The sequence below is a fragment of the Bombus flavifrons genome, chromosome 8, assembly GCF_040668555.2.
Source record: "Bombus flavifrons isolate JBK064 chromosome 8, iyBomFlav1_principal, whole genome shotgun sequence".
In the NCBI taxonomy this organism is placed as follows: Eukaryota; Metazoa; Arthropoda; class Insecta; order Hymenoptera; family Apidae; genus Bombus; species Bombus flavifrons.
The window spans coordinates 1,467,503-1,488,312 of record NC_138449.1 but is presented as its reverse complement, the minus strand read 5'-3'; the positions used below and the strand labels follow the sequence as shown (position 1 = coordinate 1,488,312).

At 34.8% G+C, this 20,810-nt stretch overlaps 2 protein-coding genes across 2 annotated transcripts in view; one reads left to right on the top strand and one right to left on the bottom strand.

Moving 5' to 3' along the window:
• Positions 1 to 20,810, bottom strand: part of LOC138182441 (endoplasmic reticulum junction formation protein lunapark-A-like) — a 102,263-nt gene that overhangs the window by 72,340 nt on the left and 9,113 nt on the right. The window lies entirely within an intron of this gene.
• LOC138182608 (sodium channel protein Nach-like) lies at positions 1,185 to 12,818 on the top strand. The gene is made up of 9 exons (XM_069118641.1): positions 1,185 to 1,287; positions 1,898 to 1,961; positions 4,072 to 4,243; positions 4,926 to 5,071; positions 6,012 to 6,144; positions 6,850 to 7,132; positions 9,453 to 9,624; positions 9,690 to 9,796; positions 12,604 to 12,818. Exons 1-9 carry the CDS (start codon positions 1,185 to 1,187, stop codon positions 12,816 to 12,818), a joined length of 1,395 nt encoding a protein of 464 aa, XP_068974742.1.

The window sequence follows — 20,810 nt, the reverse complement described above, 5'->3', positions numbered from 1 at the left end:
CAATCTTTGTCGAATAAGTATATTTGACGGCTCTGGTGAACGGCACTGTGTAAGGTGCGAACGAGTGCCATTCTAAAATCTGATACCTTAATTTTTGTTTGTTGCTTGTTTATCATCGCGTTTGAAATTTATGTATTTAACAATACCTCGAAAACTAATTTTATATACCACTTGAGGGTTTTTCTGTGGTGTAGAATATGCTATCATTTGATCCAATAAATCTACAGCACATTTTCCTTTGTTGTAATCTATCACTACCATTGGTTTATCACAAACATAATTTTTTTGCGGACCTCTACCATTTCAGCCGAATGTTTCGTCGAAATCATAAAAATGTCACGCTTGTCTCTCCACCTTACTATTATATATAGAATGAACAAATACTGTTTACTAATATCTTCTACACGTTTCAACAGTATACTTTGGACGTTTTGCTTGCGACGAAATAACGAATGCAAATAGTTTGTTAAAATAAACGAAGACTTGTTATAATATGTCGCCATCAACTGTTACCAAGGCGCCACGGTGGTCACCCGTGACCACCAATCAGATAAACGGTCCATTGGGGAAGAATGTTGTCTTACATTATCAATTTAATATTATTTTGCCATTATATGCTTTGAATAATAAAAATGGTCCCGTGGTGTCCTGAGCGAAACATGTGATTTTGATGTGGCAGTCAAAGTGTTAGTTAGTTGTTTCATGACAGTTTGGGTATATTCAACTTTAAAGTAGCTATCTATTGTCTTAGATTGTCATTTGGAATACTTTATTGTACTACTTTATTCTATTACTAGATTAATTCGTTCAATTTTAAAATAGACTTCATGTTAACTTAAATTAAACTTTAAACTAAACTACTGCTATCATCGGTGATTCCGTTCTAATAATTCAGGATTGGCAAATTTTTAGAGCCATATTTGTTCAAACGTATCTGTTTCATGTAATGAGTACTACATGCTGCATGCTACATTTTTTGAAACAGCCTGTGTACTGCCGCATCGTAACGTTCGACGAAAGCCTATTCCACGATGTAAATATTTAGAATTTACGACGGGGTGGAGAGAAAACTTGTTAACTGAAATTCGCGCGGTTGCACGCGGAAAAATTCATCCGATCGAGTTTTCCGGGACGATATTTTCAGAACGCTATGGTTCCTGGTATACGCGGTCACGGTGCCCGCTATGGTTTGCACGATTTATTACGGGTATCTCGAATTTATGGAGAATCCGCTGTTCACTAGCGTCGAAACGGAATACTTTCCCACATACAAATTAAATTTCCCAGGTAAATTAAACATGCTTTTGTATATCTAGCTGTGCTATTGTTTAAAAATAGGACCGAGTAATTTTTTTACGAGACAAGCTGGATGCTTCAATATCGAAAGATCGTTTATTCCAACTACTTCGAAAATTGCTGCAGTTTCTTCAGAAGTAAAATGAACGTCCAGTTAAAATGCCTGAAAGCTTTCCAAAGTTACTATCTGGCTGAAATTGTTTGGAACCTTTATTCTTACTGCAAGAGCATTTTCTCTTTATTTAACTCTGCTAAAGTCCATTGTCGTGTCAATATTTTATTACTCGGTTTATTCTGTAGTTCTATTTATTCTGTCAATGAATTCTGTTTTTGTTAAACTAATTTCTTTTCTTGAAATCATGCAAATTTTTGTTTGCGTTGATTTAGTCAAATTTTTATGTATTCTGTTTCATTACTTGGTCCTTATTTATAATTTGTCTTATTGTGTGTATACATATATATGTATGTATAATAAGCATGGATTATAATAAACACTCGCTTACTTAAGTAATAGTCATTAAAAAAAATCATAAAGCAAGGAATTTTCAACGAAATTGTCGATTCTTTGAGAACGATTTCATACAAATTGTTTTTTTTTAAGGCATAGCGATTTGCAGCATCAATCGAATAAGTCGTCGATCGGCGATGGAGTTGGCAAACGAAATGTGAGCACCGTCTAGTATTAAATAAACACAAGTGCCATTGACGAAGGGCCGAAACGCAGCCGCGGAGGAAGCAGAATGCAATCGAGCGCAGGGCGGTTAGGTTCATTGGACACCCCGTAGCACCGAATGGCGCTGCACGAATAATTTCAATTGCGGCCGAAGCTGCGGCTTCGCGTTTAGAATTGCCTTTCGTTCATAAACGAATTCCACCGCTATTTTCCTGCATTCCCGAAAATTCTATTTCGTACAAAGCCGCTGTTACGTATTCGTTCCAAACGAGGAAAATTCACTGAGGAGTTTCAGCATCAGCGTTATGAGGAAACTTATGAGCAAACGCTAGGAGTTTGACTGTATAATAGCCAAAATCAAGTTTCAACTTTCGAATTTGTAACTTTGTTGTAAAACGAAAACAGAGAAAATATTTCTGTAGGATATAAAGTTTAAAGTAGCACCAGATGCTTATATAATAGGACTACATATATAAAAATATAGGGATGTACGTACAATATGTAGCATATTGTCGTACGGAGCAGTTTGTAACGTGCCCAGTTCTGCATATTTATTATTTATCATGAAATATTGAGAATGGATATTTGTCAAGTGCTTGTTTAAGCATGACCTATAAGCACTGTCAGAGAAATATGATGCAATGTATTTATTATTTTGAACAGTACATTATCAACAGCATATTAATATCCCTTTTTTATATTTTGTAAATTTATACGTAGATTTTAATAAATAGTGAATGGTACAGACTAGATATCCTTACAAAATTCTGTACAAATTTGAAAAAAATCTCATTCTTTATCCAATTATAAGTTTCAAGGATTAAAAACAATTAGGTTATCGATTTCGATTATTAAATGTGTCATATAAAATCTTTATTCCCAGTAATTGCTATAAAAATTCCACACTGGTTTTTCTACCACTCCTAAATTAATTTCTTAAGTCTGTATCGTTTCCTGGATTTGATTCTTGTATCGATTTCGCATTCATTGCAATCTTATGTTCCAATAGAAACAGTCTAATATCTACTTTTATTATTTACTTTTATTTTTCAGCTGCTTAACGATATTGAATTATGCTATATTTAAATTTCAGTTTCGAAAATAATATAATGTTTTACAGAGCAATTTAGACAAAGATTTATGCAGGATTTTACAAGGATAATCTGATCGGTATCAATATTTTTATTCATCAGTTTATATATTAATCTGTCGGATTAATTATTTTCATAATTGACAGTACAATATATGGATGTCATGATTCACTTCTCTCTGAATTAGATTTCAAATTTCCCCCTCTATAATCTAAACTTATGCTTCGTTCCAATATTTCTAGATCCATAATTTAAATACAAAGGGTACCGGTGATATATTTTTGCGAACACGTAACATTATTCCGTAGTTTTCGGATCATCGCGATAATATCGCGCCGCGCCGGTGTATTTAGAAAGTTGCTCGCGTTGATGGAAGGAAACGTTCATTAAAAGGGAACGCAAAAACGTGTCCCTAATTAGCTTCGAATTTGCAAAAACTGGCCATTAATATTCGGTTAGCGAGAATTACTTTAAATTTACTTTGAAAAAAATTCCCATTAATATGCAACGTATAGCGTTGTATTTCTCCTTCTCTAAAGCACGAGAGAGATGAACGAGTAATTAATACTGAAATCGCAACTAACGTTGTTTCACTTAATCATGATTTATAACGACGAGGATAAATATTTAACTCGATCCGTGTAATTCTATCTGATGTAAATTTGCGACTAATTTCCATGGATACTTTGGCCGCTTGTCCGCGTATGTAACGTCCAGCCGTTAATTTTCATGAGATAGAATTTTTAATTTAATTTTTCACCGAAACGTTTCGGAGAACATCGATCGCCGACTGCCTTCTAACGAATACGTTTTATTATATTACATCGTTTACTCATTCACCTCGCGCAATTGACCAGCTGTATCCATGAAAATTTGTCTGAACAATTTAAAAAATTGCATCTACATCTTCCTTCCGCGTGCTCCATATTTTACAAGAGTTTTGCATAAACCTTTTATCAAAACCAGTATTCCTTGTAATTTTTTTCAAAGTTCCATTTAATTAACATTCAGCTTCGCGGCGAATATCTCTGATTTACCCGTCGACGAGATTCTCAACATGATTTCGCAACTGGGCGATCTTTACGACTCGGAGTTCAAGCCGCAAAACCGATTCTATCGAATCGACCAACTTCTCACTGTGTTTTACAATGGCTATTACAGCATCACCGACATAATGAAACGAGTGAGCTAAAATCAGAATGTTTGCCATTCACTAGCTTTTTCATCTCAAGTGCCTTTTCTAGACCGAATGTGATTTTGTTAAGATCGGTATTTTTGTTGTTTATCGTTCTGTATTCATAAAACACGCGATAAAAACTATAAACGCATCGCGCCACGAATCTATCGAATAATCTAACATCATATGAACCAAATATTTCGTGTCATCTATTCTTTCTAATTTACTCATAATTCTCAGTGAGAATTGATTGTAAAAATTCTACCAAATAAAAAATATTCTATTCTTCCAACACGCTGTAATCCACGAACTTATCGAATGACTTAACATTATTTAAATTCCAATATTTCGTGTCATCTATTCTTTCAGCACGTAAACTACTGTATTAGGTGGTCCGAAAAGTTTCTTTCGTTTTATAAGGAAATAATGGATGTACAATATTTTCCGTTTTATATTATTTTATCGAATTACGTATGATCCATTTTGTTCTATCGAAATAAAGGTCACAATGTTCGACAGATTAGGTTTCATGTTTGTATAAAGATGCATCGTTGTAAAAGACGTGACTGTAAAAGAAAAACACTTTTCGGACAACCTAATACTTTCCGTAATATCCTCTAACAGTGCTTTCATCTTTGATGAAATTTCTGTCTGCCATTAACCAATGTCTACGTGGCAAACGTTTCAGTTGACGCCACAATGTTCCTCCATGCTGTCGAAGTGTCGGTTTCATGACGAGGAACGGAACTGTTCAGAGCTGTTCGCGTTCCGCAAGACGCAGGACGGCTTCTGTTGTACCTTCAATTACGCGACTAAAGGGGACGACACGCATTTGTGAGTTTCCAGACCACCTAAATTCTCTTTGCGTCCTGTCAATGAATCATTTATTCGGACAGCGCAGCGTCGCAACCGCGTGCGAGAAATTTATTTTTCAGTACTCCTGACCGTGTTCATGCACAGATCCGCGTGTAAATTTCTGTTCGTTTCATGTTTCGTATGTGTTTTCACACCAGAACTACCGATAGTTAACACGAAGCTATTTTTACCAAAACCAGTCAAAATTATTGGTCTTGAAAAAATACGTAATAGTAGAATATTTTTATATTTATTGATTTATTACTTTCTTACGGAAGGAATTCCATGTTATATAGTACATTTTTGGTATTATTAATTCATCTGGGACCATAATCTCTAAACAAGGCTTGACACATTTATAAAATTGTAGAAGCAGTTATTTTGACTGGTGTGGTATTTTTAATGTTAACATCTAGCGATCCAGCGATCGATCTGGAATTTTCCTGATAACTGATATCATCATATTGAATGATACGCAATAAAAATTTTAAAAACGTGTGGCAAATTGTAGAAAACGAGGAAACTGGTTAATTGGGGTTCGATAAACAGACCGCAGGACCCTTTTACACTTTGAAAAGTACCAGTCATTTTACTGGTATAAGTAGCCTAGATGCAAAATTATTTTGAGTTTGAATACATAAAAAACAAAATAAAATTCATTATATTATTCTTTTAGTTATCGTTCCGAAAGTCGTTACATCATTGCGGGAAAAAAATATAACATGAAGTAAGAATTTTAAAATAAAATTGTAAAACCAGTCAATTTGGTGGTAGTTCTAGTGTTAACGTTGGTGCAATTTCCTTCCCATTTCTTTCTCGCTGCATAAAAATTATTTCACGAGTAACAACTGCGTTTCGTGCACGCGATTCACCATTTTTTCGTTGTGTCTTTGTGAATTTTCATCGATCATGTTCGCAGGAACCGCGAGGTCAGTCACCGAGTGAAATCGATGAAGGTGCAAAATTTGACCGAGAACGGCGGGCTGTCGGTATTGCTGGAACCGTTTCTGGACGATTACTTCTACCCTATTTTCCCGAGCGCCGGCTGGAAGGTAATTTTTCATCAGCCGAGTTGAAGCTAGCGCCTGCACGGAACGCTTACGGAATTTTTAATTCTATGGACGTGGCGTTTCTTCCTTGTGTTGCTCGTCTCGCACAGATATTCTTCGAAACAAGCTGTTTAACATTCAGCTAAAATCTTCGAATAATATCATCGTCGATGTATTCGTGCGCGACATTTAATGGATTATTAAAGTCAAATATTATCAAACTAGATCGACGGTGATCATAATGGTCAATTGCTTGTTGATCGGCCTTTTGCGTCAGATCGTACAACGATCTTCCACGAAATTCTGAATTAATATCACGTGCTAGTCGACAATTTCCGACGGATCGAAGACAAGCTTCGTCAGTTCCGAAATAATTTGGCGAAAATTCAACCAGAAATTAGGCAGAAACAAGTCTCGGTCGTGATCACGCCGCCAGAAATGTGGATCGTGGTAGCTTGTGAGGATTATCTCGCGCAACAGCCGAGGTTCGGTGCATTATGCAAATTGCAGTTTCCTTTTTCTCTTGCTAGAAACGATTCGCTTACGACGTAAATATACCACGTGAATATTTCACTCGTCGCTGGTCGGTTTGACGCGATTATTTCGTAGTTATTCATAAACGTTGACATTTTCTACGATGAATGACGGACAGATAGCGGTATTTTTATTTTGTTTTGAAAGTCTAATGGGCAGATTTTACGCTATCAGGTGACGATCTTTAATCCATACGATTATCCGGACATGACAAGTGGAGGCGTGATCGACTTTCTAGTCTCGCCCAGGGTGCACCGGAGCGTGGAGCTAGAGGCAATCATGTTTTACAGCATAAGAAGTATAATGTCGTATGCTCTGGAGAAACGCGATTGTGTATTCGAGGATGAAATGACTTCCCTTCGGATGTTTTACACTTACAGCGACTGCATCGTTGATTGCAAGACGCAAGATATGTGGAAAATCTGCAAGTGTATACCTTTCTTTTTACCTAATCGAGGTAAGATTCGTCATCTCTCTATACATTGAAATTAGTAAATAGACGTGATATTGTGGATTAAAAAGGGTTGTACCTATAAGGCAATTTGAGTAAATAAGAAAGAAACTCTCGTTACAAAATCAAGTGTTTTTTTTTTCGAATAAGAAATAAGAATTTCGTCGGTTTTCTATAAGAGCTCGATGTGACTAACAGTTTTTTTTTTTTTTATGTAGTTGTTTACATTCATAATTTGTCCAATTTGGACATTTGGTAGAATTTATGTAACTAACAGTGACAATTTTTTCAAAAAATTTCTTTGAAATACAAAGCTTGAATTAGAGTATTGTTCAAGTACTTAGTAAGGAAATCTTCGTGTATTGTTTTCTACTGAAACAAACATTAAAATACCCATGTTGAATTGCGACGCAGTTCTTGTTAAATATCATAATGTTATTATGCCATTGTCCTAGGTATTTCCATCCCACATAGTTAAATTAGCTCACTTTTAGATTTTTATCTTTTATTATCATTAATCTCTACTATTCATTCATGCAGATTTCTTGCTCTTTAATTTCCGGTTAGTAATACAGTGACTATAAAAGATATTGGCACACTATTTTATTTATAGATGTGATTGCAAAAATTTGATATACTATGAAAGTAAGAAATAAAAATAAAATTTCATAGAAAAAAAAACTTTCATTTGAATATATATATATGTATACACAAAATAGGACTATGGATATTAATTGAATGAAACTAGGGTTTCTCTAATTTATTAAACTTAGGAGTCGTTACATGCTTATTACTAATTCTTCCCACAAGATTCCGTGAAACTGGCGCGTTCCAGAATTCTAATCCCTTAACCGAGAAAACAAGCAAGGCAAACGCAGGATCGTGCTTTCCCAGCAGCCCCGTTATTTCAGCGCGTAATGTTTTAAAAGCAGAGACAGGCGCGACAAGGTCGACACCGCGAAGCGTGAGAAACGTTGAAAGGGTCCTCCACCATTTCCTATTTTCACTTTCACTCTGCGTCGAAATGAACCGCGACGACGTAGACTGGCTGAGGCCTTTGCAAGACATTAACAGCACCCTGCCCTTTCTCCTGAGATTAGAAACTACGAGACTCGGCCCATCTGCCGAGCAACCTTTTTTACCGGCGAGCTTCCCAACGACTTAAAGCATTAAAGCGGATCGTACGAAATGGGGTATTAAACGAAACGAAAGAAGATTGCTACAATTCTGTCGTAAATCCGACAATAGTTTCATATCGTTGCTCTCGTTCTTTGAAACGTTTAATGTTGCCATGTTGCTTATTAAAATAATAATACTCTTGGAACGAATGGAGCAAGCTAGAAAGTATTCTAAATGCTTCGCTGCTTCAATTTAATTTCAATTAAAGTCTCGCACCATTTGTTTTCCGACTCGTTAACGAGGTCTTCCCGAGATGGTTCAAAGTTGTTACAATTTCACCAACCAGAATGTGCATTCCCAAAGTTCAGGTAGTTCTAATATCACACCGTGAGAGAACTTTAAGCTTATCTTTGTTTTAAACCATTTCATTAGGTTCCGCGCTACGATATTCACGGCGTTTCTTGAATAATTCAGATCGAATCATTTTAGTATTTTTAATAGTATTATTAATATTCTTCTTATTCTACTTATTTTCCATATTTTTATTATTAGAACGTTTTTTAATACTATTATCTATAATATTTTAATATTATATTATTATTCGTGACTCGCAAATGTTTCTGTTCAAAGTAGTTTCGTCAAACAGGGTTGCGTGTAGTTTTGTCTTTTGCAATTTTCATGTCTTTTAATCGTATTTCTTGAATAATTCCACACTACCAATAGCTGTATTTTCCGACTTAGCATATTCAGTGCCTTTCACTCTAATATTTCCTCCCAAGTGTTTTTACGAGGATTAGAAATTTTCTCATTTTGGTTATATTTAATTAAAGCTATCTTACGTAGGTTATTGTAACACTTAATTATTGGTATTCTCAAAATATTAAAAAGTTCCCTTTGATATTTGTTTTCTTTATTTCCAGAATCTAGAAGGGTCTGCAATTTGGAAGATGTGCCGTGCTTGTCGCAACATAAATGTAAGCACCGTCGAAATTCTCGTGACGTCAATCATGTAACAGCGTTGAATTGTCCGGCCGAGTTATCATTGTGCCATGGTCTCTACACGAAATTGATTAATTAATGAACTTTCCATGATTAATTGTAACGCTACGAAATTCATCATTCCTTGTGTATTCTAACGATGATATGTATTTGATTATATTATAAGGATAAAACAAAGTCTACACGTTGATTGGTATTTAAATTACAGCTACATGGTTTTCCGTGGTGCCACATGAAAATCTATATAATAACAATGAAAATATGGATAAAACGAAGACATTGTACTGCTATAATTGTTATCCTGAATGCAGCCATGTGAAGTATAATGCGAAGATGGCTATGTCTGGTTTGGAGTCTAATCAACACGTTGCCGAAGTTTTGTAAGTAAATATCTATTTAATGGCTCTATCATCTTGTAATAAACGATATGATCTTAAATTCGAAGAACTGACGTGGAAATCAAGAATCAATCACTGCTGACGATATATTTTAACAACTTTGGTACGATCAAATTGAAGCAAGACGTGATTTATCGTTGGTATGAAGTTATGGGTGAGTGAAGTCTATATTAAAATTAAAGTATTTTTAAGACAAACAGGAAAAGAGTGATTCTAGATGAAGAAATAACTTGAAAACGTAGAATAAAATTTGTCCTTACTTTAATTTGATGAAGCTTTATTTTAAAAAATGGAGATTAAATATTTTATTGATAAAAGTTAGCGCGTCACGCTGTGAATTAATAGTTCTACTTATACTTGTATTGGTTATATTGTTGTGGAGAACAGAGAATGAATCCATAAATTTTACGCCAATATATAATGATATAATAAATTGTATGCAATAATAGAAACTTAATTTCAGAATGATTTATCATAATGAAGTTGTATTTATTATTTATTACAGTTATTGTATATTTAGAATAGAATGAGGAATTTTACAATTTCTAAAATAATAAAGTTCATCGTGCATGAATATTTCGTATCTCTCGGTGTTTTTAATTCTCCACCATAATAAACACAAACATAAACGTAGATTATTAATTCACAAGTCCCTTATAATTCAAAAAAATTCCCTACCAGAGGAATATTTAAAATTAATTTCCTTGAAAACAAAGCTTCATATGAAAAATTGTATTCTATATTTTCGACTTATTCGCACCTTTTCCCGCTTGTACCTCTATAATTTTTCTTCAATATAATCTTTCTCTATAAATTCTCTAAGTGAAATGAGCTAATATTTTCTTACGATTAATAATATACATTTCTATTTCGTTTATCTTTTATCGTTTCGAGTATTGTCCAAGCTCGAGCATCGGTCATTTCAAATTCATCAAATTTCCAGCAGATCTCTCCTTTTCCATTTGCATTTAAATTTTTAGCTCAAAGTGTTCGGTGCAGAATAAACATTCAAGGGTAAAAAAAAAACGAGGTTAAGAGACTTCGTTTAGCGACACTAGCATCACTGGAAACTCCCAGGGCAAAGTTCGAGAAACGAAAAAGCAAAGATCACAAAATACAGACGATTTCATTGTGTAACGAAAGGTTCGTAGCGCAAGGTTTCTACGGGGGTGTAATCTGTTGGTCAGTGACTCGAAAGAAGGAAATAAAAACAGGGAAACAGCTACGAGTTGATCTATTGTGCTATGTACATACGCTCGTGGTACCGGTTACAAGTAATATAATACACTCGGGATAAAGAACATACATTTTTCGTTAGGAAAATTCACTCGCTTTCTTCCTTTGCGTAACGGGATAGGAGAGGAAACGTTTTTGTCCCATGATGCATGGTGACATAATATTACGTAGCTGTAACAAGGAAATATAAACACGTTTTCCACAAAGTAACGTGTAACAAAGTAACAAAGTAACGGCATTAAAAGTTTAATGGAAAATCAGTGTTAAACGTATATACACAAAGGGACTGAGAATTTTATTATTCGACTGTAGATATTAACGTATTTACAGAAAGGCAAAAGGTGTAAAACATAAAAACATACGAATCACTCAAATTATGCATATGAAATATTATGCATATGAAATAAATCTCTGCTTATTACGTTTCTTCAGTTGTATCAATGAAGATATGAATTTTATTGCAGTAGTACATAGAAAATTGGTTACATTTGTTTACAGCTATATTACAGATTACAAAATACTTAAAATTGAAATAGCTTTAGTAATTAATTATTGGAAATAGGGGCGATCTCACAATCCAAAGCCCGACTTTAGTTTTCAAGTTATAAAGCAATTTCTGCATTATACTATATATATTAGGTAACAATTTATTTTAGAAATTTTTTTTCTGTAAACGACTTTTCCGTGACTTATGACTTTTCAGTAAGTATATGTATAATGATTTTATTTTACATATTTATTTACAATGATAAAACAGAAAACTATAATTATTTAACTAAAACTACTTTTTAATGTATTAATTGAGAATTGTGGATCTTAATCGCCGAAATAAATGTATACGAACACTTAGATTACATTTAGAATTGATATCAAAATAGTTTCGGATTTATTTAATATGTGATTTACAAGATCTTCGTCGATTCACATTTGCACGCGTCTCAACACTCTCTTTGTCTCACCAACTTCTATACCACACTACAAACGGAACAGTTGCATTCATCTGTTTTACGAGACGCTGTGCATGCACATACTCCAACACACTCATACTCATATATGTGTGTCACTACTACTCGGCTAATCTAGTGTAGCGCACAAAATGACACATATCCCAATACAACTAATCAACTCCTAACGACTAACGACAACTCATAACTTACAGCTTACATCAACCAACAACAACAACAACCTCTTTTTCCACCAAAGCGACCCTTTTTAACTGTTTTCGTACTCTCACCACTCACACGCTTTTACAGTCGTGTTCGACCAAATATGATCACGTGTTCGCATGTATGTTGACATATAGTGATTGGTTATTTCACCCATTGAGTGAAAAAATGTTTGTGCGTTTCATAAGTTGCACTTCAACAAAACATATCGAAGGATTGAGAATTTTGTCACTAAATTATTTACAGTTCTGCATTTATAGGAATCCTAAAAGTGTAAAAATACATAAAAATGTGCAAAAAAATATTCATTGATAGATGAAACAAATCTCTTAGGCTCTGTTTCTTTATTTGCTTTATAAAAATATAAATTTGCATATGCCTTGATACTTTATTTATTGCATGATGTAATGAGGATGATAATAATGCAAATATACTTCAGAACCTCTACCTCCTTCTGAGAATATTCTTCATTTTTTTTCTGTCTTCCCTTCTTAATGTATCCTAATTCGGTTCTAGGTGGTCGAGGAAGTAATTTAACCGTTCGATCGACGTTTTACAGGTGAAGCTAGCGGTATTTGCGGCATCTTCGTCGGTTTCAGCCTGATCGTGGTCGTCGAGTTCGCTTATTTCGTCGGACTGTTCGTACTCGAGCTTTTAAAGGGACCAACTCCGACCGATGGAAAATGGGCCGAGAGCGAACAAACGCCAATACAGTCAATTTATTGGGGCGAGTTGTATTCGTACGCGAGAACGACAAAGAATCAACGTGATTGAGCTCGTCGTAAATATTAGCACGTTTCACGATTTCAACGTTCGTTTGAATAATGTAGTTCAATTTCACCTTACTTTTGTACCTCTGCTTCTTAAATTTCGGATTTGTGCTTCTTAAAATCACAAGATATCTTGTAATAGAAATCTAAAAATCAGCTTCGTTAAAATTAATTGTATCTTCACTTTTGTAAACTTTGTTTTTTCTTGTGTATTTTGTTAGTTTTCATTATATTTATTTCTTGTAGTATTATAGTTATTGTGGTACGTAGTACAGCAGTATATTATTGTAGAATCTTGTAATGAATCTTTGTGGTGTTGTTCCTGACCCCATTGTTATCGTTACTTCTGAAATCGTAGTGTTCTTTGTAAATTGCTAGAACTTCCCCTTTCGGTGTCTTGACCCTGTTTTGTCATCGCTGAAATTCCTCCTCCACCTGCCACGCCGCTCCTTTTACTCTTGAAATTCTTTTTAGCGTTTGCCTTCCGCTGCACATTTTATTGGAGTAATTCTTCATTCCTTAGACAACTGGATTCCGTCACTACTCGAGTTCTCCTTTTCGGCTGATAGCATTGTTTCTCCGAATGTACAGTCTTATACTAAGTCTCAATTCCATCACGATAGAGCAGTGTACTTTGGGAAGGTATCGTCGGAGCGAGAGATTATTTTCTATTATTGATAAAAGACAGGCACTGGCCACAGAAATAGTTAAAACGAAAAACAGTAGTCTCATAAATACTTTATAATAATCAGACAATGGTTAAAAAATAATTTTTATGAAAATGAATAGTTATTAATGGGCATCATTCATTAACCAACAACGTGGCGTGTAATAGAGAGTAGAATCCACAATTTATTTGTACAGATTAATAACGGTGCAATTTTGAGGATTTAAATGATTTTTTATGAAAAATATTGACAAAATAAGATATTGTTTCTCCCCTTCATTATGTATTTTTTCGCATTTCATTCATTTTAATTTCTTTGGTATTAGCTTTGTACTTTAGCTTTGCATTAATTTAACAATTCCTTTGTATCATATCTAAAATTCACCAAAAATGGAATACTATTTGTTGAAGTAATTACTTCAAGAAAAACTCTACATCTTTATTTTTGTACATCTGTGGCTTGGAGACCGCTGTTACGCAGAAAATAGAATTTAGTGAAACAAAAATATTCTAAATACGGAGAGGTCCATATTATTGTGCCCTTGAATATAAATTATGTTTTGGGTTACAAGGTCTAGGAACAAAGCAGCTAATAAATAGATTTCTATTTATGTTTCTTGTAGCCTTTAGCTAGAGCTACAAGGTTAACTTTTTTGGTAATATCTATAAATATATGAACGTGCTCCCTATCGACTGTATTGTATTGTAACACACTAAGCGTGAGGGTCTGGATCAGCATAAACTTATACATTATACTTATACCTTTATTTATTTCAATATATTTTTCTGTTACAAATTCATCCACTCGTTCTTCTATCAGTCAACCTCAACACTATCGAAAACAGAAAATATTCTATAAGCTACTTCATATATCCACCTTCAACCTCGGGAAGAATTAAAATAAAGACATATATTTCCTGGAGGAATTAGCGATTCTTCTGGTTTCTTGCTCCTGGGACTTAGCAAAGGGGAATCCAGCACTCTACAAGGGAATACTGCGCGCTGTAAGCTTGCAAGCTTTCTAACAAGCCTTTGCTACAGGTTCGTTTAAAGCCTTAAAGCTGATCTCATCAAGCGTGGCGCAGAGACGAATGAAAGATACGCTATAGGTTTCAGTCACATACACACATATGCACATACAAAATTTCTAATATTAATATATGTGCAATATAATTCCGAATGTTTCCTCATTATTAATTGTATTGAAGTTGCAAGGAAGAGAAACAAATTCGATCAAATTAATTATTATCGATTGCAATAGACGCGTGATACTATCAGTCAGTGAGAAAAAGTATATCAAATGGAATATTCAATGCATAAGATAAAAAAATTAATATTTGTAAAAAATGATACCCGTCTGTGCAAAACTAAAAAAAAATTACAAAAAGACAATATGTATGTTTCACTCAGAAATATGAGACAATTACACATTCGGATATTTTTAAGCAGCTAACTGGTACAGTTACCGAATTTAGATAAGTAACCTTTAACCCTTTGCACTCCTATGCCGAGTGTGACTCGACATCAGTTTTTATCTCACAAGCTCCTTTGTCGTGTCCCACTCGACATTCTTTCAGTCCCACCTTTTTTTTGTCAAACGTGCGAAAAAAAAATCGGGACTGCATCCTGGAAATTGTTTCAAGATATATCATACACTTAAAAATTACAAAATACAACAATAGTGTGAATAAAACTGCTATTTAAGTAAATTTCTTGCTTCCTTTATTTATTTAAACTGTCTTATTTTTTAGTTAAAGTAAATTTCAAATAAAACACTTAAAAGCATTGGGAGCTGCTGGTAACGAAATTGAAATAAAAGTCGGAGCGCAGAGAGTTGAAAATGCCGCAGTCGGTCACCCGCACTAATTAAAAATTGTCACAATGACGATTAAACTCTAGAAATACTATGACTGCCTGATACAGCATTCTCTTCCTGAATTCAACGATTTAGGTACATGAACTTTTTTACCAGTCTGTGTCTTCCGTTATTTTATATTTTCAATATCCTTTCAATATACAACGTACAACACTCCGGGGATGGACACGAATCGATTGAGATCTATAAGGTTAGAATCGGTTAAGCCGTTTTAAAATTACAGTAGCACAAACACACCTACACACACACATACATTAAGGCCAAGCACAATACCTTGCTTGTAGCGTGGTTCGGTAAATATTAATATGAATATCTCATATACATGTTTATTGATGATTCCTAATGTTTAAATCATACAATTAATTGCGTGAAAAATTACTAAAACGATCGAAACATAAAATTGATGTTTTTACGACTGGTGCATATTATTATTATAACAAGCGTCAACGATATTCGCCATTGGTATAATTCCATGATTCGAAATGACGTGAAAATACTGTCTGTCGATAATGTTAAAAGTGGATGGATGGTCTGTGACAATGAATGGGATCGGGACAATGTTTTATTCAGTACACTGCACTTCGTTTAAACAGCTTTACTGCTGTCTCTTTAATTAAAGAAATTAAATTTGTATCAACCATTACTATTAATCATTTTCGAGGATTGGATAATAATCGAAAGAATTAAATTACATTTTTAAGACCGGGATTGGGATCAAGATCGGATTATGGACAAGATATTCCTCATTAAATATAAAATGAAATAATCAGGAACATATTTCAAAATAGAAATAACACAAAAATACTTTATAACCAATTAAATAATTTAATAAATTAAATAACCAATTTTGCCGTATCAAGACCATTCTTTGTTCGTGTTAAAAAAACGCAAATTAATCGTGTTCGATTGCAATGAAAGCCTGTACAACAATATATTTCACAGGTTAAAATTTCAAACTATACACACGTTCGATGCTGTCATTTGTACTATTGCAGGTAGCTTTATTCGAGTCGTCGTTATGAAACTCGATCATTCGAATGTGCTTGAGGTTTCGAGATGATCGACTTGCATCGGCCAGCACAGACGAAGATGAAATTCAGCGTGAATAAGCGATCCAGCCGAGTGAATTATTGCCGGCGTTCCAAAAGCCTGGTTGCTCCTTTGTGGAAATAGATATTGATATCCCTTAATTGTTGCTCGACTATCATAATAGATTTCCTTTCAACAAACCGTCGTGAAAGGAAACATCTGAACGTTTTCATGGTTCTAACCAATCTCTTTCTCAAATAATTATGTTTTACTTCCCTGAATAACCACTCGGTTTTCATCTGTTACTCGATTATCCTGTTTCAGTAATGCACCATTACGAGCTTTCAGAAAAGACGCCAGTCATTACAATTCCCCAGAGAATAAACTCAGTTTCATGTCAGATTATCCTTTCGCGATTTACACCATTTACATTGGAAAACGCCACGAAATGTCCCAGTTCGTAACAGATTGGTCGAACAATAACCCTCTTTCCTATGTCGAGTGTGACTCGACATCAGTTTTTATCTCAGAAGCTCCTTTGTCAAGTCCCACTCGACATTCTTTCAGTCCCACCATTTTTTGTGAGACGTGCGAAAGAAAAGCAGGATTGCATCCTGGAAATTGTTTCAAGATATATCATACACTTAAAAATTACAAAATACAACAATAGTGTGAATAAAACTGGTATTTAAGTGAATTTCTTTCTTCCTTTATTTATTTAAACTGTCCTATTTTTTAGTTAAAGTAAATTTCAAATAAAACACTTAAAAGCGTTGCGAGCTGCTGCTAACGAAATTGAAATAAAATTCCCAGTGCAAAGGGTTAATCGTTGCGCCACGGGCTGTTATTTAGAAACAAAGCAGAAATTGATGTCTCGTAGTTGTTTGTTCAGGGATTTTATCGTTACACCGGTTTACACATAGGAATTGACGGTTTTATCGAACCGATCTGGTGTCGCGGTTTTGCATTCAATTTTAGGCATTACACAAACCGCCTGTCGTCATTAAATTCGTTCGTAGGCAACCAGATGAATTTTTATAACGGCGTCCGTAGCATATCCACAAAGAAGAAAAAGATCGTAGCCCGTTCAAAGAGCATCCGTCTCATGGTTACGTTTTCGTTTCAGGCAGCAAAAGAGTCGATTATATTCCGTTTTTTTTTTTTTTCGTAGTATATTGCACGACTTAACATTATTTCCCTGATCATTCAATGATCTAAAAATCTTCCGATATCTTTTTTGAAAACGTGTTTCTGAACGATAGCAATCGGATAAATAAAGACGCAGGATCGACCAAAAAGTTTAGTATTATTTTTCCAAGTGTATTTATGTAAATTGAATTTAGAATCTAAATTTTCCAATTTTACTATTAATTTGGAATTAATCTACTAAATATTAATATTAATATGCCTTACTTCGATCAAATCTTTTACGAAAGTTTTTTAAGATAACAAAATTTTAAGCTGACCTTTTCTTAATCCTGTGGTTCGCTATAATAGTGATACAATTTAAAAATGTACATTTCCTAGAAAATTGTTATTAAAATATAAAATAAAATTATGAATTAATCAACCACTTAGCAATGATAATAAATTCTGGGGTTCTTATTGGTTACTATTCCCTACTATCAAAATAAATTTTGTATTAAAGGTTTTCTTTATCTTTATTTTTTATTAAAAAGACCTTAGCATTCTAAATTAATATTCTTTTAAATTTCTATGAGTTTTAACGGAGCACGCAGTGATCTCAAACATTCAGCCTGTAGCATACTTACAGTTTCATTGCGAATGAGGAACGGATAAATTAAATCGTTGCCTATTTCCGCTTTGCAATCCTTGTTCACCGACCGTATATCCTGTGTAATTAGTTCTCTAATGAATTTTCCAACTAAACAATATGAACAAGCAAAGAGATGGAGCGCTGAGGATACACGAAGGGTCGTGATTGTTTCATAGGCGCAGCAACAATGATAACTACGTACAGTTACATTGAATCTCACAAAGGCAATATGATACCACAAATGTTCATCGTGGAAATACGCAGTTCCATGTTCTACGAATTATCGCCTTTCACGGATCTAATGTGAGGCCACGAAACCTAGGCAACGCAGTTACAGAAAACAAAGCATTATTAATTATTGAAACGAGCTTTGCTTTGATTCGTGCTACTGAGTATAAAATGAGCATCGATTGATTACATATTCTAGGTTTCAATTTTATATGCGTATTGATAGAATTAGTGGGTCTATTAATCAATGGTATACCGCAATACATCATTTTCCACGTAATATAAGTATATCACTAGTTAGATACCAAACGGAAACAAATAGAATAAACGAATAAACGTGGAACGTAAACATAGGGTAACGTAAGGAAATGTAAACATTAGGTCATCCGGAAAGATTTTTGCGTTCGCCGCTCGGGGCCTTATCTCGTTCTACTTAAGTAAACAAACCACCAAATCACTCTACCGTCAATCGTGTGGTCACGAGTTATCCTCTGGTAAGGCAAGAAAACAGTTCTCGACGTTAGTAGAAAATATATCGAGTGTTTTTTGCGTGGTGAAAGATGGAAGACCAAAAGATACATTTTCGCCACGTTATGTTTCACTGCTTTAAAAAAGATAGTACGCTTAAAAACACTGCAAAGGAGATTTGTGACGTTTATGGCGATCGGTCTATAACTGCTCAAACAGTCCGGAATTGCTTTAGGAGGTTTAGAGCCGGAAATTTTAATCTGAAAGATGAAGATCGCAACGGTCGTCCATCCACCACTGATACTGACCTTATCAAGGCCTACCTCGATGAAAACCCAAACTTTAGTGTTCGTGAGATAGCAGATGTTTTAAACATCCCGCGAACAACGATTCATGAACATTTGACAAAGCTTGGGTACGTTAATCGCTACGAAGTGTGGGTCGCCCATCAACTGACGGAGAGCAATCTCCTGAATCGAATCTTGACATGCGATTTGCTAATTCTACGCAACAAAAGAGAGCCATTTTTAAAAAAGTTGATTACTGGGGATGAAAGTTGGATTTTCTACAACTTGGTCGAGTTGAGATAAGTGTCCTCCAACGGTAGCAAGACCTGGACTTCACCCGAAGAAGGTGCTGCTTTCAATTTGGTGGGACTGGAAGGGTATTCTCTACTACGAATTACTTTCGGAAGGGCAAACGATCAACAGTAAAAAATATTGCACCCAACTTTAAAAACTTAAGGAAGCCATTATCACAAAACATCCTGAAGTGGTGAACAGACGTGGCGTCGTGTTCCACCACGATAACGCAAGGCTACGTGTTTCTTTAGCGGTGCGAATGAAACTTCTAGAGTTTGATTGGAATGTTTTACCACATCCTCCATACTCTCCAAACCTTGCACCATTGGACTATTATTTGTTTCTTTCTTCGCAACAGAAAATTCAAATCAGTAAACGAAATGAAAAACGGGCTCGAAGAATATTTTAAAAGTAAGCCAAGGGAATTTTGGAAAAATGGCATTATGAGGCTCCCGAAGAGATGGCAAAAGGTCGTAGAAGAGAAAGGATCATACATTATTTTAAGAAAAGTACACGGAAGGAAATATATTTTACACTCGCCTCCTATTTAAAAAAAGAAAAGAACATTCCGGGCAACCTAATAAAAAGGGAAAATGCAGAGTTTAATAAATTCTTTGATTTGTATCAATTCTTCATAATCATAACTGAAATACGAATGAACTATGACGTAAATAAAATAAATTTCATCTATTATTCTTATTTCTAAGCTGCATTTACATGTTATTATGCTACTAAATTATATAAACAGCCTTCCTTTTAAGTAAATTTTATTATCCTATAGGCGATAAAATAGTACAAGTAAACCATTAGTCAGACTCCGGGCAGTAAAACGCAACAGAATCGTCTCTCCTAATCGAATATCAGCGCAATTAAATTACGCAATAAAACAGTCATACTAAACCCAAATGAAACACCGAGTAAACGAAAGCAAGTTACTCAAACGGCGGGTAATACCTCGGCAAACAATTGCGAATAAATTTCTCAACTCAAGATGGTTCCTCGACGGAATCCTCGTGCGAACTTCAGCAGAGACTCACGAAACGTTTCCACGAGGAAACACGGAGGAATAATTCTACAGAGGTAGGGTGAGACACATCCTGTCTACAGACGTTCTCGTATCGACAATACTAAGGGACGAGGGAAAGATTTAGGGCGACTGAGAGGAAGACGGTCGAGTATAGTGATTCGATTAACGTCGTGTAAACTTGATCTACTTTACGTACAGCTAACTCGTTCTTTGAGCCTGTGTCAGGATTACAAGATTGCAACCCACGGTTACACGTACATCCTCCTTATAATATATTCACGAGCGTAGACCGGCGAACCACGCATTTTCATAACGGCACACGTACGCAACATCAGGCGGCTTG